The 15050-nt window shown below is 37.5% G+C and overlaps 4 protein-coding genes across 5 annotated transcripts; 3 read left to right on the top strand and 1 right to left on the bottom strand.

Annotated features, from left to right (window-relative positions):
- Nucleotides 1-300: 300 nt before the first annotated feature.
- LOC111459560 (cytochrome b5-like) lies at nucleotides 301-2701 on the bottom strand. Its single transcript, XM_023102528.1, has 4 exons — nucleotides 2517-2701; nucleotides 2298-2390; nucleotides 839-905; nucleotides 301-726 (listed from the first exon to the last, which is right to left on the bottom strand). The coding sequence occupies exons 2-4, from the start codon at nucleotides 2382-2384 to the stop codon at nucleotides 476-478; spliced, it is 405 nt and encodes a 134-aa protein (XP_022958296.1). The 5' UTR covers nucleotides 2385-2390; nucleotides 2517-2701; the 3' UTR covers nucleotides 301-475.
- A 1217-nt stretch (nucleotides 2702-3918) lies between these two features.
- LOC111459556 (ATPase family AAA domain-containing protein 1) lies at nucleotides 3919-7259 on the top strand. Its single transcript, XM_023102520.1, has 5 exons — nucleotides 3919-4325; nucleotides 4475-4775; nucleotides 4897-5055; nucleotides 5226-5521; nucleotides 6644-7259. Exons 1-5 carry the CDS (start codon nucleotides 4125-4127, stop codon nucleotides 6866-6868), a joined length of 1182 nt encoding a protein of 393 aa, XP_022958288.1. The 5' UTR covers nucleotides 3919-4124; the 3' UTR covers nucleotides 6869-7259.
- Nucleotides 7260-9065: 1806 nt separating this feature from the next.
- Nucleotides 9066-12672, top strand: LOC111459555 (molybdate-anion transporter). The gene is made up of 8 exons (XM_023102519.1): nucleotides 9066-9304; nucleotides 10018-10162; nucleotides 10261-10429; nucleotides 10666-10936; nucleotides 11221-11486; nucleotides 11573-11788; nucleotides 11956-12058; nucleotides 12253-12672. Exons 1-8 carry the CDS (start codon nucleotides 9154-9156, stop codon nucleotides 12309-12311), a joined length of 1380 nt encoding a protein of 459 aa, XP_022958287.1. The 5' UTR covers nucleotides 9066-9153; the 3' UTR covers nucleotides 12312-12672.
- A 706-nt stretch (nucleotides 12673-13378) lies between these two features.
- LOC111459564 (protein yippee-like At4g27740) lies at nucleotides 13379-14933 on the top strand. 2 transcript variants are annotated; one of them, XR_002713309.1, is made up of 3 exons: nucleotides 13379-13617; nucleotides 14242-14611; nucleotides 14777-14933. XR_002713309.1 is itself a non-coding variant. In XM_023102542.1 (2 exons), the coding sequence occupies exons 1-2, from the start codon at nucleotides 13528-13530 to the stop codon at nucleotides 14467-14469; spliced, it is 318 nt and encodes a 105-aa protein (XP_022958310.1). In that variant the 5' UTR covers nucleotides 13379-13527; the 3' UTR covers nucleotides 14470-14658. The 2 variants fall into 2 exon arrangements, 1 of the variants encoding a protein (XP_022958310.1); XM_023102542.1 differs by lacking the exon at nucleotides 14777-14933 and having other exon boundaries at nucleotides 14242-14658.
- The last annotated feature ends 117 nt before the right edge of the window (nucleotides 14934-15050 follow it).

Genomic DNA, 15050 nt, shown 5'->3' with positions numbered 1-15050 from the left:
CATTCTTCTACTCTTTTTTGGAAGTCAATGACTATGCATAGCTATTACCTTGACACCAAAGAAGAGTTTAACACTGCTTTATTTCTGTCCTAATTGATCACGATTCGACATTAGAAATATATTGAAGTTTTCCCAATAACCAAATAGTTTTGTCTGTAAATCTTGCATATTTGATTCCGAGTTCGAGTCTCGGACTTGTTTTGTTGACAAACCAGACATTCCTCCTCTCCATTCCTTGCCTATATAACTCCAAAGATGAACGTTTACAAGTAAAAAGAAGCAAAACAAAGCAAAGCAAGATGGAACAGAGAAAAAGGTAGTCCTTAGCTTAATTATTATCAAGTAGAATACAACATCCGATGCAGACATCTCTAGTCTACGACTAACCACCACATGAAAACACAAGCAAAAACAAGCTAAAACAGCCTTTCTACCAAAACATAATCGACGCGGATACGACTAATCACTTGTTCGTTCATTCATTCTTGGTGTAGTGTCGAACGGCAAATGCCAAACCCAAAATAAATATGGGAACCAGTATCTGCAAGATCTTGATCACAAACTCGGGCGTCTTATCTTGATTGTACTGGGTTTGTTGTGATGGAATGTAAATCTTCTTCGAAGGAACCGTCGAAGGATCAATTTCTCCGATGTAGTATTTGTTCATCATTTCTCTTGCTGAATCACTGTGCCCGACATCCTCGAAATCGTTCGAGGCATCTTTTCCTGCAAAAGATTCCAACGAACAGCATTGATTGTATCCATCCTAATCATCATTTGCAAGAGACTTGAAAATAATAGAAACATATATTCGATATAAGGGAACTCTGAGGCTTACCCGTTGCAGACAACAATACTTCATCGCCACCGGGGTGATCCTCCATGAAAGGAGTTACATCATAAACCTAAAGCCAAAGCCACAATCAAACATAATAAAAGATATCTAAAGCTTCCACATAACATAAATTACTTATGATACACACAACAAGCCAGCTTAGTAACACCTCACGAACACGTGATCTTTGTTTTCCCTTTCGAGTTCAACATGTGGAGTGGAGTGGAAATATATGAACCTCTAACTAAGACTTGTTGGCAATGACATATATTTTGACCCATTGAACTATAAAGTTGACTTGAACACAATCTCAAACCATTTTAAACATTCCACAAATGTAACCACCACAATTTGAATGCATGATAGAAAATATTTAAACGAGAATGTAACAGCTCAAGCTCACCGCTAGCAAATATTGTCCTTTTGGACTTCCCCTTTTGGGCATCCCCTCAAGGTTTTAAAACGCGTATGTTAGGGAGAGGTTTCCACACCCTTATAAAGAATACTTCATTCCCCTCTCTAACCGACATGAGATCTCACAATCCACCCCCCTTTAGGGACCCAACATCCTCGCTAGCATACTACTTGAAGCCTGATTCTAATACCATTTGTAACAGCTCAAGTCCATCACAAGCAGATATTGTCCTCTATGGGCTTTCCCTGAGCTTCCCCTCAAGGTTTTAAAACGCGTATGTTAGGGATAAGTTTCCACACCCTTATAAGGAATGCTTCGTTCCCCTCTCCAACCAATGTGGGATCTCACAGAGAACACGTCAAGAATTTTTAAATTACCTCATCTCTATTCATCAACAGTTTAAACATTTAGCTTGATCCCCCAAGCTCTCAATATTCACCATGAATATGACAAATACAATATCTTCACAACGTAGCCAAAACGGCAGGCTTTAAACACACCACTCTGGTTAACCCCAAGTCTAGACCACCACGCCCAACCCCTTGGGTGGTATACTTCTTCTAAGCATTTTATAACAATCAGTTCAACGAAGCTATGATTTCTTATGGGGACAAGAAACAATTGCCTGAAACCTCATAGTAAATAGTGAAGTTTAGGACAATTTTCAACCATTAAATGTTGTTTTTCAAGCTCAAAATTGGTTGGACAAACTCTTTAGCGTATATGAAAACAATGCCACTGCTTTACTTAATCTTCATATGCTGCAGCTCACCACCATTTTCTTCCCATTTGATATTACTATGACAAAATGATATTAAGACAGAAACGAATCCGGCTCGGTGAAGAACAAGGAAGAAGATATTTGAATTTGAACATTCATGTAAAACACTGAAACCCCCAAAGCCAACACGCCTATATCAAACTCTTTTAGAGGATATTCGATGACAAAACAGAGTTCGCAAGAATTTTCCGTCAAAAACATCACCAGAAAACTGATATCCAATGCTAAATAAAACGATACGAACAATAAACCAAGAGAGACTCAACCTTTCCAGAGATTACAAGCCAACAATCCTTCGTTTTGTTATGCTTTGCCACTTCTTCGAACAGATGAACCTTCGGATCGGAAGCCATATATCACTGCAACAATCAACAAACAATCGAAGAGGAGCGGCCAAGAACTTCAAATTTCACATCCAAAACCCCAATAGAAGTAATCAAAACCATCGAAATCGAAATGGATTCGTAAGGAACAGATTCACTCACAGATGAAAAAGGATTGAAGAGGCAACGACTTGATCGGATCCTGTTTGTGGCGAAGCCTGATTACAGATTAGTTCCCGATTTGGCAACGGAGGAAACAAATCGTTTTATAGTAACAATGAAAGAACAAAAACGAGGCCGGCAAAATGGCCCTTGATTCGCAGTTAATTACGAAGTCAAAAAGCAATTTACTGGTAATTTAATGCGGAATTTCCCAATTGAAAGATCTCTTTAATCTTCAAAACATCACCAAAATCTAGAAATTTCCAAGCATTGAAGACTTCTAACCCTTTCGAGTCCTCTACCTAAATTCATTTCCTTTCAAGAAAAAGGAAACAATTTAATCTGTTCTTTCTCTTGCACCATATAAAAAAACTTCTTCCTTGCACTCACTCCCCCACAAACAGAGACGCTCAACGCTAACGCTCAGTAGTTACACTCTCCTCACTTTAGATATATTTTTGTGCATTTGATATAACCATGGTGAGTAAGTTCATCTAGGTCAATTTATAGTTTTTTTACTCCTAAAGTTACTTCTTGTTCCTTAAGTCCCATTAATCCGCTAATGAACAATTGGTTTGTGGTCTAACCACCAGACCGAATCCCTCCCGAGCCAATGAGAGGGTGAGGCCCCTTGTTCAAGACCTGGAGTCAATACTTAAGGGAACAACCTCTCTACTATTCCTAAAAGCGGGTAGGAGTGAATTCTATCTTACACCCTGTGTCCCTAGCTATTCACCCAGTCTTACCCTTGAAATTGGAGGCTTAGAGAGTTGTCGAACTCGGGCTATTCTAACCCATGCAAATCTAAGGATAATTCTAAATAAATAGTAATTCATAGTTAGCTCAGAATTAAGGTCAAGTTACCTAGGTCATCAAGTGAAAAAATCAGTCTCAACAGTAAACGACATTATAAAGTGACAGTGATTTTCTTCATGGTCCGATTTTATGCGATACTCATTACATAGGACACCCTCACTTACATGTCTCCACATGTACAATTTAGTGATCACATTCTTTATATCATATACAAAAGTGGGCCACATCCATGGTGTCCCCAAAATAAGGTACTCAGCTTTATCACTGTTACGGTAGATCATTTTGACTATATACTTGAACTTTATTCATTCTTATGTTTCTACGTATAGTTCAAGTAATTATACTGTAACCAAAGTTTTTTTTTTAATTTATTGGATTTAAATTAATGATTTTACTTTATTCAATAACCATCTTTACTAAATAAACATCAATAATAACTTTATTGAAAATAGAATATATTTTTGTTTAAGTTTTAGAACATAAAACCCACCATAACCACGAATATACATATACATACGTGTGTGTATATATATATATATATATATATTTTTTAATCTTAATATTATTATCCGAATTCGTATATTGTTGTACACGTAAACCGACTTGTTCTAAAGTCGAGATGCTACCAGAGCCATTCTTTCTTCTCCTTGGGTAAGCGGAAGAGACCTCCTTCTCCACGCGCACCTCAATCAATTTCTTCTTCATTTTGTTCGTTAATCGGAATCACAATCCCAGTTTGCTGCGCAGTGATTTGGAAACTCCTTTTTCTTGCTTCACCAATCGCCGTCGGTTATGGGGAGCGGTTCTTCTGAGACGAGGTTCGTACAGGAATTGCTTCTCTATGCAGCCAGCGCCGCCTTGAGCTGCTTGGTTCTTTTCGCTGGCCTCCGCCACCTCGACCCTAACCGCGAGGCCTCGAAGAAGGCTCTCGAGCACAAGAAGGAGATTGCCAAACGATTGGGCCGCCCTCTCATCCAGACAAACCCTTACGAGGTTTTTCATTTTAATTTCGTTGTGTCGGGTTTTAATCTAGGTTAACTGTTAGTTTGATTCAATTTGGTTTTCCCCTTGGATTCTTGAGGAATCGATACGTTGTTGTTCTTGTTCTTTTTTGACTTGTGGCTTACTTACATTTTAACCAGGATGTGATTGCTTGTGATGTTATAAACCCTGACCACATCGATGTGGAATTTAACTCTATTGGAGGCCTGGAGAGTATCAAGCAAGCGTTAATTGAATTGGTGATACTTCCACTGAAGAGGCCCGATTTATTTTCACACGGGAAGCTTCTTGGTCCGCAGAAAGGGGTTTTATTGTATGGACCTCCTGGTACTGGGAAAACAATGCTGGCAAAAGCTATTGCAAAGGAGTCTGGAGCTGTTTTCATCAATGTCAGGATTTCAAATCTGATGAGCAAATGGTTTGGAGATGCACAAAAGCTAGGTTAGTCTAGGGATTTGTTGGCTCCTTTCTTGTGTATGAATGACATAGAATTTATAAGTCCTGAAGGATTCTTTATCGACTATTTATGCTTGATTGGTTGTTGCCTGACATGACATTTCAGTGGCTGCTGTGTTTAGCTTGGCTTATAAGCTCCAGCCTGCTATTATCTTCATTGACGAGGTCGATAGTTTTTTGGGTCAGCGACGAACTACAGATCATGAAGCAATGACGAACATGAAGACTGAGTTCATGGCCTTATGGGATGGATTTACCACTGATCGTGAGTCATAGTTTAACCTGTTTTGTACTTCTCTTTGTAAGCGGAAGGATTGAGTTGTATTGTATATGGTGGTGTGATTGTGTAACTATTTATTATGGTGGTGTGATTGTGTAACTATTTACTTATAATAATTGCTCTTTGGTTCTAATTTGTCATATCCATTCTTATAGAGAATGCTCGTGTGATGGTCCTTGCTGCTACCAATCGCCCATCCGAACTGGATGAAGCTATACTTCGGCGTCTTCCACAAGCCTTTGAGATCGGAATACCTGATCGGAGGGAGAGAGCAGAGATATTAAAGGTGATTTTGAAGGGAGAGCGGGTTGAAAACAACATAGACTATGACCGTGTGGCAAGCTTGTGTGAGGGGTACACAGGTTCAGATATTCTGGAACTATGCAAGAAAGCTGCTTATTTTCCGATACGGGATCTTCTTGATGAAGAGAAGAAGGGGAAACAATCTTCTGTGAGTACATTTATCACTTTTCTCTTCGGCTTCCATCTACTTAGTTACTTGTTTCTTCCCGCTGGAGGAGATATTTCAGTTGATAACCAATTATTTGCATGCATCACTTAGGCTGCTTCTAAGATAAGATTTATATCTCTTATTAAAGAATAAAAGATGGGATTTATGTCTGTGCTACTGTGCTCCCTAGCTGTGACAATGAAGTTTAAATACCGATCTCGTTTATGTTTATCATCTTTCAAGGGCATACGAGATGGGAATGATCTGTTTTGACTTGTTTGTTCATCTGCCGGCTATTATTGATCAGTAGAGAGAATGGACAAAACATGAAACGGGAAAGGGAATAATGAAAATTGTGAGATCCCACGTCGGTTGGGGAGGAGAACAAAACATTCTTTATAAGGGTGTGGAAACCTCTCTCTAGCAGACGCGTTTTAAAAGCCTTGAGGGGAAACCCGAAAGGGAAAGCCAAATAGGACAATATCTGTCAGCGATTGGCTTGGGCCATTACAAATGGTATCAGAGCCAGACACTAGGCGATGTGCTAGCGAGGAGACTGAACCTTGAAGGGGAGTGGACACGAGGCAGTGTGCCAGCAAAGATGCTGAGCTCCGAAGGGGGTGAATTGGGGGGTCCCACATCTATTGGAGAAATGAACGAGTGTCAGCGAGGACGTTGGGCCTTGAAGGGGGGTGGATTGTGAGATCGTACATCGGTTGGGGAGGAGAACGGAACATTCTTTATAAGGATGTGGAAACCTCTCTCTAGCAGACACGTTCTAGAAACCTTGAGGGAAGCCTGAAAGGGAAGGAGAAAGTCCAAAGAGGACAATATCTACTAGTGGTGGGCTTAGGCTTGGGCTTGGGCTTGGGCTGTTACTAAAATACTCCTTGGGACTACCACCATTTAATTCTAAAAAAGTGAAGCTTTTTGATCAAAAAAACGTTATTATTATAATTATTTTTTCATTTACATGGGTCAAGAACGTATGAGGGTTTATATTATGACTCGGTAACAAAGTTTCGGAGTCTTTATACTAGCATCGAGTAGGCATTCATTCATTAGCTATATACAAAGAGACCTTGAATGTTGCTGATATTCTTATTACACATCGGTTTACAGGAGCCAAGGCCACTGTCGCAGTTGGATTTGGAAAAGGTTCTTGCTACATCTACAAAGACAAAGGTTGCTGCAAGCGAATACACTGGATTGAGATCTAATTCATCATCAGGTTGGGCAGGGCACAGGGAAGCTGGTGATTATGAGGTTCAAGCAGCAATAAGTGAACTCTCCAAGCTTGTAGTCTCCCAAATCTTAAATATCCAGTCCGATGCTCGAGATTCGTGAAAGCCCCAACATTATCAAGGATTCTCACGACTCATTTTAGTGTTTAGCTACCACAGATTTACCAGAAAGGCATCCTCGGTTCGACGGGTTCGTCTCAAATTTGAAAATTTGAAGCTCTCTCAGGTTCTGGTAAGTCGCATATTCCAACTTTACTGCCTCAAACATGAAATAGTGATCTTTATTATAAATTGAAATGGTGGATTAACCCTGTTGATATAATCTTTTGTAGTATGGGATCCGGGTCATCCTACAATCTTTCTGTTGTACCATATTTGGTATTTTGTTTATTGAACACTGTTCTTGTGCTTTTTGTTAAGTGGTGTGAAAGTCTATTGGCTTTTTCAAAATTAGATATGAGAGTGGATTTGGTGGGAGTCTAAAGATTTTCAAATTTATTTTGTGCCGTCGTTCATTAATGACGATCTCATTGCATAATTTTACCTTCTTTTTAGTTCATTACGTGTCTTTTTTTTTAGGTCACTCGACACGTAATTGTTCTAAACAAAACATATCCAATTTTGAAGTTTCTACGATCGAGTCACAAAAAGAATATGCACCTTGTTGATATAGATAGTAAGAATCAATTCGTTTAAGTTTTTGATATGATCGCTTATATTCAAATGTGGTTTCAATTCATTCATATTTTCCTCATTTACTAGGACGTCAAATGCCTATCAACTTTCGTGTGGTTTGTCCTTGAATTACGTCATATTAGGCGAGGTTTTGCTCTAATATCATATGTAACTCTTCATGCCTAAATTTTAGAAAATGGATCATCTACATGATTGCCGGACCTCTTTGTAACAAGACCATGTTATATACTTGATTTGAATTGCTATCCACGTCAACACGGATTTTTTCAACATATTTTATCTTCATTTACATATATGTATTGAAATATAGAGAAATATGTGTATTGAATAATTAATCCAGTGTGACATAGATAAAGCTATTTGTCAGCTATTTGTCGTGCTTCAATAAAACCTCCTAATGAATTTTTCCCTTAAATGAGTGAAAAAATGAGGTGCAACCTTACTATATAAATGTAATCACATGGGGTGCTAACATTTCTTTCAAAGCATTTATATTAAAAAAAATCTTTAAAAATACTCGTATTTAAAATATTACTTACCTTTCGGTAGAATTAACTTTTTGTCCCATTTTAATAAATTTTATACTTTCACCATAATTTTGTAACCGTCATGAAACATTGAGGATAATACTGTAATTTTTTCAAAATATAACGTTATTAAGTTAGACTATTGAAATATAATAATTTTCTCAAAAGAGTGACGACGACATGTCTTGTGATTGACCATATGATAATCAATTTAGTGAAAATTTCTTCTTATGGAAGGACGTTAAAGATAATTTTTAATGCATTAAAGATAAGTTTGAGAATTTTAAAAATGAGACTAAAAATATTATAAATCATTTAATATATTTACCCTTTTAAGAATATTGACAAAATATATATAAAAGAAAAGGCAAAGTTTTGGTGAATCAATGAATATATACTCTGTTTTTTTATTTATTTAAAGTTAAAAGATATTAAAATAAGTAATTTTAAAATTTATAACTAAAATAGAAATTTTAGAAATGAATCCCAAAAATACCCAAATGAAAATTTAAAAAATAAAATAGAAAAGCTGTAATTTGCATTTCGGCGCGTGTGGCCCACGGAAAGAGAGTTGCGAGTCGGTCATCTCCCGAGCAGCGCGCGAAGGAATGTAATAACCACCGACAATTTCATACCCCATCGGACGGATAATATTGATCCACGTGTCTAACAGTCCCAAAACGCGTTCCCGATTTCCAATCCTGTACGACGCAAGCAGGACACACACACACCTTAGCTTAGCTTAGCTTAATTTCTTTTATTATTTAAATTTTAAAACAAAAGTCAAATTTATAATTAAAGCTTCGGAAAATACTTCTCCCAGGAATTAAATAAAAATATTATATATCGTTTTAATTAAATTTAAAAAATTAATATTTATTGCTAAAAAAAAGTTAGCATTATTTTATAAATTTTGAACATTATTATTATTATTATTTATTTAAACACTAAATTTGTTTAGTATTTAAAAATATATAAAACTAAAATATTTTAGTTTAATTAATTTTTAATTATTATTAAGAGTAAGTAATTAAATGAACAGAACACTGGTTGTTGTTCCAGTATATAACAAACGCCTTCGTTTTCATTCTCTTACCATTTTCTATCTCACACTGCAAAAGAGGGACGACCGTCGGAGCTTCTCTCTCTTTGTCTTCGTGCTACAATGGAGATTTTCTACTTTCTGGTGTTTGGAGCATTGTCTGTAGTTGTTGCAGCTCTGGAGCTCAGCAAATCCAACAAGGATAGGATCAATACGCCCTCCGCTTTCAATGCTTTCAAGAACAATTACCTTTTTGTTTACTCTCTTATGATGGGTGCGTATTCTGATTTTTAATTTCTTTCCAGATCTGCTCGCATTCTTCACTTGGATCGGTTTAGTTCTTTTCAATTCATGTTTTCAACTGTGATTGCTTCGTTTCCTGTTTGTGCCTTGTGTGAATCTGTGTGTGTGTGTCGACCTGATGCCGTTCGATATGATCTGAATTTATTCGGTTCTTGACTGTTGTGTAGTTACTGTTTTGTTTCGATCTGTGTTTTTGTCGTGATTGAGAGGCTTTCGTTGAGGAATTTGGAGTAGATAGGGCGTTATTTGGTACTAATTAGAGAGGCAATTGGTTGCCGATAGGTTGCTAGGAAGTGTATCGGAGGTGCCGATTTTTCCTTTCCTCTTCTCTCTCTTTGGTTAAGCGTTGGATCTGGTTCCACCGACGGTTCATGATATGAAATGATTGCTAGATTCTCGTTTCTTCTAAGTGCATAATGGCATTGTTATTTTAATTTTTCTCTTGGTAGTAATTTTGTGGCTATAATCTCGATTCTTCTGGCACGGTTGATGTTGTTTTACCTATGAGCCACGAGGTGTGGTTTGCTCCTTATATCTTCTACATTTTGATTTATTTATTTTTGGTTTTACCTTGCAAGTTTGTACTTGTTAAATGTTATGAGCATCAATAGTATGTCGATAGAAAGTAAAAGATTATGTATAATGATTGATCTAATGTATTATTTATTGTTCATGTGGCAACAGCTGGGGACTGGTTGCAGGGCCCATACGTATACTTCCTTTACAGTCAGTATGGCTTTGATAAAGGAGAGATTGGTCAGCTTTTCATTGCCGGTTTTGGGTCCTCCATGTTGTTTGGTACAATTGTTGGTTCTCTTGCTGACAAACAGTGAGTCATTTTTTACCCCCTAAATTGGTTGACGTCATCAAATTTTATTGAGGGAAACCTCTTTCTAATAGTTGATGCATTTATGTTTTTGAATTCAGAGGTCGAAAGAGAGCTTGCATCACTTATTGTATTACGTACATTCTGAGTTGCATCACAAAGCATTCGCCCGAGTACAAGGTTTTAATGTTGGGCCGTGTTTTGGGTGGTATTGCCACTTCGCTCCTCTTTTCAGCATTTGAGTCGTGGCTTGTTGCAGAGCACAATAAGGCAAGGATTGCATGTTACTGTCTTAAAAAGCTTTTTTTAGCTTGCTATATGATGTTTTCTGACTGAACAATTGGTCGGTCATGTTAAGAATATGAATTATTAATTATAAAATTTACTCTTAACCTATTTGTTTAGACGATTCAATGTTTATTGAACGATCACTAGGTGATGATTCAATGTTCATCCCTTGATAGTAATTTTGTTGCTATAATCTCGATTCTCTTAATTTTCTGCAGAGGGGCTTTGAACAGCAATGGTTGTCGATTACATTCTCAAAGGCTATATTTCTTGGCAATGGTCTTATTGCAATTCTTGCTGGGTTGTTTGGGAATGTACTCGTTGATAGTCTTTCTCTTGGACCAGTGGCACCTTTTGATGCTGCTGCCTGCTTTCTTGCAATTGGTATGGCCGTTATTATGTCATCTTGGACGGAGAACTATGGAGATCCATCAGAAAATAAGGATCTGCTCACCCAATTCAGGGGTGCTGCTGTTGCCATTGCTTCTGGTACTCTCTCAAATTTTCATGCATGTAATTTTTTAGTTCATTACATTTCCTCGAAGCCCAATATCTTTGCAAGGATTTTGGTTTTGCATGAAACATGCTCTTGGACTGGATAAGGATATGCTCACGCATGGTTTTAAGCATTATTCCATACAAAATGTCAACTAATTTTTTGTTCTCCTTTCCTTTTTTTTTTTTTTTTTTTTTCCTTGAAAAGAGAAGAATCTGAACAATGACTTACTTTCTTGACGGATATCCTAACTCATTTTAAATGTTCTATGCGTCAGATGAGAAGATTGCACTGCTGGGTGCTATACAGTCTCTATTTGAAGGTTCAATGTATACCTTTGTATTCCTCTGGACACCTGCACTCAGCCCAAATAATGAGGATATTCCCCATGGCTTTATCTTTGCAACATTCATGTTGGCTTCAATGCTCGGAAGTTCCCTTGCATCTAGGTTGATGGCTCGAAACTCGCTAAAAGTTGAGAGCTATATGCAGATTGTTTTCGTTGTCTCTTCTGCCGCTCTTGTACTTCCGATTGTGACCAGTGTATGTGGAAGGATTGTTTTTCTCCTCTTAGTTCTGTTTTCATTAATGCTAGTTCATGTTTTCTCTGACTTTTCTGGTTGTGACAGATTTTGGTAGCTCCATCAGATGTGAAAGGTGGAAGCATCTCTTTTGCAGGCTGTATCCAGTTGCTTGGCTTCTGTGTTTTTGAGTCCTGCGTTGGTATATTTTGGCCTTCCATAATGAAGATGAGATCCCAATACATTCCTGAGGAGGCTAGAAGCACCATCATGAACTTCTTCCGCATACCTCTCAACATCTTCGTATGCGTGGTGCTGTACAATGTATGCCACTGAATACCCTATGCCATTAGTCATTACATAATTGCAGTCACGAGCTTCTTTTTTTGAGTTCAAGCAGTTCCTAACCCAATTGCTGGACCAAAGCCATCAATATAATTATGGACACCCCATCTTTTCTATTGTCACATACATTTTCCTTGTCTTTGTAGGTTGATGCTTTCCCCATCACTGTGATGTTTGGCATGTGCTCCATTTTCCTCTTTGTGGCATCGATTTTACAGAGGCGGCTTCTGGCGATCGTGGATAAACCAAGTAAGTATATTGTTCAAATACTAAAATTTCGTCATTGCTAACGGCTTGCTATGCGTACTCCCATCATAAAATCGAGTTTTAAAAGCACCCTTTTGAAATGATTTAGGAATTACTAAACTAAAATGTGTTTGATATCATCAAAGCATTTGCAACAAGTGCTTCCTAACACATAATTCTGTTGGACCTTGTTACAGAGACTGGCGACTGGGCACTGGGCGAAAAGAATACCGAGACCGATCCGTTAAACATCTAAGCAAATGCAGAGAAGACGACCACCAGTACTTAATTTGGGAGGTTAGAACATGAACACTTTGATTCATCTGTATACAGCAGCAGCTTCATGAATCAATCTTAAGTAGCTAGCTTGGTTTAATATTTGAAGAATTGCAAAACTATACAAGAATAGTGGTCTGCTCATCATCCAAGGAGAAAGAAGATGAAAGAAAAGTAGACAAAATTGTGTTTCATCAATTTTTGGGCTTCTTCACAAGTCATTAATTAAAGTAGCTTGTTTAGAGATCTCTTCAGCAATTGTCGTGGAGAATATTCCGAGTTCCAACACTGGATTTATCTTAAACACTTGTTAATCAAAGCTTCCAAATTTCCCTTACCTATTTTTCTTGTCAAATCACTGATGTTTTTTTGTTTTGTTTTTGTTTTTGTTTTGTTTTTTTTTTTTTGAGTATCTGCGACCTATTCTTGATAGTCATGGTCTGTGGTGGACTGTCGGCGGCGACAAGCTTGTCAATGGAGTGGTCTAATTTAGACCAATCCATTGGCAATATATATAGGTCACTTGTTACCGTCGTACTTTTCTTGACAGACTTTGTGATTATGCGACACTCACTTTCAACACCGAGTGAGTCAAGCTAATTTAGATTTGCATTTCCGAGTGAGTCAAGCTAATTTAGATTTGCATTGCCTATGGTCGGGCAACATATGTTCACGCCTCTAACCGCATTTTGAGAAGAAGTTCTAGAAAACGGGATAAAGAGATTTTTGAAAGCGAGTTTGAGAGTAAGAATAAAAAAAATTTGTAAATAGTGTTATATAACTCTATTCTAAAGGCAACACAACCGCTTAAGTAGCATATAACTTTTCTGATGAAGTGAATATAACTAGTTGAGCCGTTGATTGCTCAGATTGATTCTCGTGTTCGTGTGCCAAGAAATTCTCGAAAAATAAAGAAAGAAGAAAATTTTGGCCTATCCAATCTCTTGCCTTTGATATTTTTCCCCTTTCCTTGCTAATCACTCTTCTTACCCACCAAACATAGTCACCATCACACCCTTATTTCAGTCCCACACTTTAATATAATTTGGTTATAGTCTTCACATCTCATTCAACAACTTAAAAACCATCTTGGCCACTCATCTTTCATCTCTCCAACTTGCCTTTCATTATTCATTTTTATGTTCATACACACACTCTTTGCTTGATTGACTAATCTATCTCTAAGTTCAGCTTCCATGGCGGAGTACTCGAACACGACGTATAGCTGTAGAAGTTGCCGCAACCCGCTTGCCTCCGGAGCTGATCTCCTTTCCAAATCCTTCTTGGTAAGCCATCTAACTCACAAAACTATGTATGGATTCATTTTCTTTCTCTAACAAACACTTCAACGTTATCGTAATTTGGTATGTTTGATCAATACCCTGACAATAATTTTGCGGTATCACGATTTGGTACGTTTAAATAAAAACTAGAACATTTAGTATTGATTTGGATGTTAATTAGAGTAGCTAGCTAAATTCAATATATGGGTTATTATTACGATCTAGGGGGAGGAGCTAATGATGTAAAGTTTGAACTCGTTTTTTAGTTAAGATAACGTGTGAGAATATGGATTCAAACCCGTGATTTTTTTGGTTATCTAATTGAATTTAGTTCAAATTCTTTAACACGAACGGAAGGAAGTAGTCTCTTAATCGTTGAACTATACTCGTATCGATAATATTCAAATTCTTATACTACGGTTCTCTCATTCATTGCCCTCCGTTAGTAACCGAAGATCAAGGGTAAAACTAAAATTTCGATGCCTTCCGTTTGTAATTTCCCAATCACTACAATTTTTTCTGTCATTTATGCCTTCCGTTACTGTCGAGTTATACTCCCATTCTAGAATTTTGAATCATCGTATTTGTTGTACTAAAAAAAATAACGAAACCCGTTCGATTTCGCAGGCAAAATCGGGAAAAGCGTTCCTATTCTCCCAAGCAAAGAACATAGTGGAGGGCCCAAAAGAGAAGAAGCTGCTGATAACAGGTCTCTTCAAAACTGCAGACATACACTGCAGCATCTGTGGTCAAGTTTTGGGTTGGAAGTATCTCAAAGCTTATGATATCAAGCAGAAGTTCAAGGAAGGAAAGTTCATCATCGAAAGGGCTAAGATCGTCAAGGAATACGACTAATCATACTTACAAACTCGTTTCGAACGATTAATCGACCGTTTACAAGAGTTTTTAAGCCCTTAAGAAGTCGTTTTAAACATATCTTTCCGTCAATGTTGATGGTCGGAAAAAGTTAATGTTTTAAACTCTTAGTGTCACGTGTATTATAATTATCTATGTAAAATAATTTAAACAACATTCGAACGCTAATTAATTACATTATTTATATTACATATAGATTGATCTACGAATGATTTTGGTCATTTTTTCTACGGTCGAAATCACTTGTATTTTTAAACAAAAGAGGTTAGAGAAGTAAATTGGGGTAATTTTGAGTCTTGTAGTCGGGTTGCTTCGCGCAAGACATTGCTTAGGACCAACGGGTCACACGACAGGTGCACGATTGACTTTGTACGCTCCATCCTTTGGCCCTTCGTCTATCGGCTTGGCAGGCAAGCTACCTTGATCCATCTCTGGTTTCGATTCGTTATGCTTAGCACCTCCAACAAGCTCGTCGGTCTCTTGCCGCCTAAAACTCGCCAATCAAGCACAGCTTTACGTTTCATCCTATGTGCCCAGAGAATGCTATGCGTTCTCCACTT

This window comes from Cucurbita moschata, unplaced genomic scaffold (genome assembly GCF_002738365.1).
Source record: "Cucurbita moschata cultivar Rifu unplaced genomic scaffold, Cmos_1.0 Cmo_Scf00022, whole genome shotgun sequence".
In the NCBI taxonomy this organism is placed as follows: Eukaryota; Viridiplantae; Streptophyta; class Magnoliopsida; order Cucurbitales; family Cucurbitaceae; genus Cucurbita; species Cucurbita moschata.
The sequence above is the reverse complement of the archived record's forward strand: the minus strand, read 5'-3'. Positions and strand labels throughout refer to the sequence as shown.

What these genes read in the sequence shown, in the direction of transcription:
- LOC111459556 (XM_023102520.1), top strand. Translation starts at nt 4,125, where the DNA reads ATGGGGAGCGGTTCTTCTGAGACGAGGTTCGTACAGGAATTGCTTCTC. An exon ending in TCCAGACAAACCCTTACGAG is followed by an intron (nt 4,326 to 4,474) that starts GTTTTTCATTTT and finishes CATTTTAACCAG; the next exon opens with GATGTGATTGCTTGTGATGT. An exon ending in GGATGGATTTACCACTGATC is followed by an intron (nt 5,056 to 5,225) that starts GTGAGTCATAGT and finishes CCATTCTTATAG; the next exon opens with AGAATGCTCGTGTGATGGTC.
- LOC111459555 (XM_023102519.1), top strand. Translation starts at nt 9,154, where the DNA reads ATGGAGATTTTCTACTTTCTGGTGTTTGGAGCATTGTCTGTAGTTGTT. An exon ending in GGTTCTCTTGCTGACAAACA is followed by an intron (nt 10,163 to 10,260) that starts GTGAGTCATTTT and finishes TTTTGAATTCAG; the next exon opens with AGGTCGAAAGAGAGCTTGCA. An exon ending in TATGCGTGGTGCTGTACAAT is followed by an intron (nt 11,789 to 11,955) that starts GTATGCCACTGA and finishes TTGTCTTTGTAG; the next exon opens with GTTGATGCTTTCCCCATCAC.
- LOC111459564 (XM_023102542.1), top strand. Translation starts at nt 13,528, where the DNA reads ATGGCGGAGTACTCGAACACGACGTATAGCTGTAGAAGTTGCCGCAAC. An exon ending in TCCTTTCCAAATCCTTCTTG is followed by an intron (nt 13,618 to 14,241) that starts GTAAGCCATCTA and finishes TCGATTTCGCAG; the next exon opens with GCAAAATCGGGAAAAGCGTT.
- LOC111459560 (XM_023102528.1), bottom strand. Translation starts at nt 2,384, where the DNA reads ATGGCTTCCGATCCGAAGGTTCATCTGTTCGAAGAAGTGGCAAAGCAT. An exon ending in GGCTTGTAATCTCTGGAAAG is followed by an intron (nt 906 to 2,297) that starts GTTGAGTCTCTC and finishes CTTTGGCTTTAG; the next exon opens with GTTTATGATGTAACTCCTTT. An exon ending in AGTATTGTTGTCTGCAACGG is followed by an intron (nt 727 to 838) that starts GTAAGCCTCAGA and finishes AATCTTTTGCAG; the next exon opens with GAAAAGATGCCTCGAACGAT.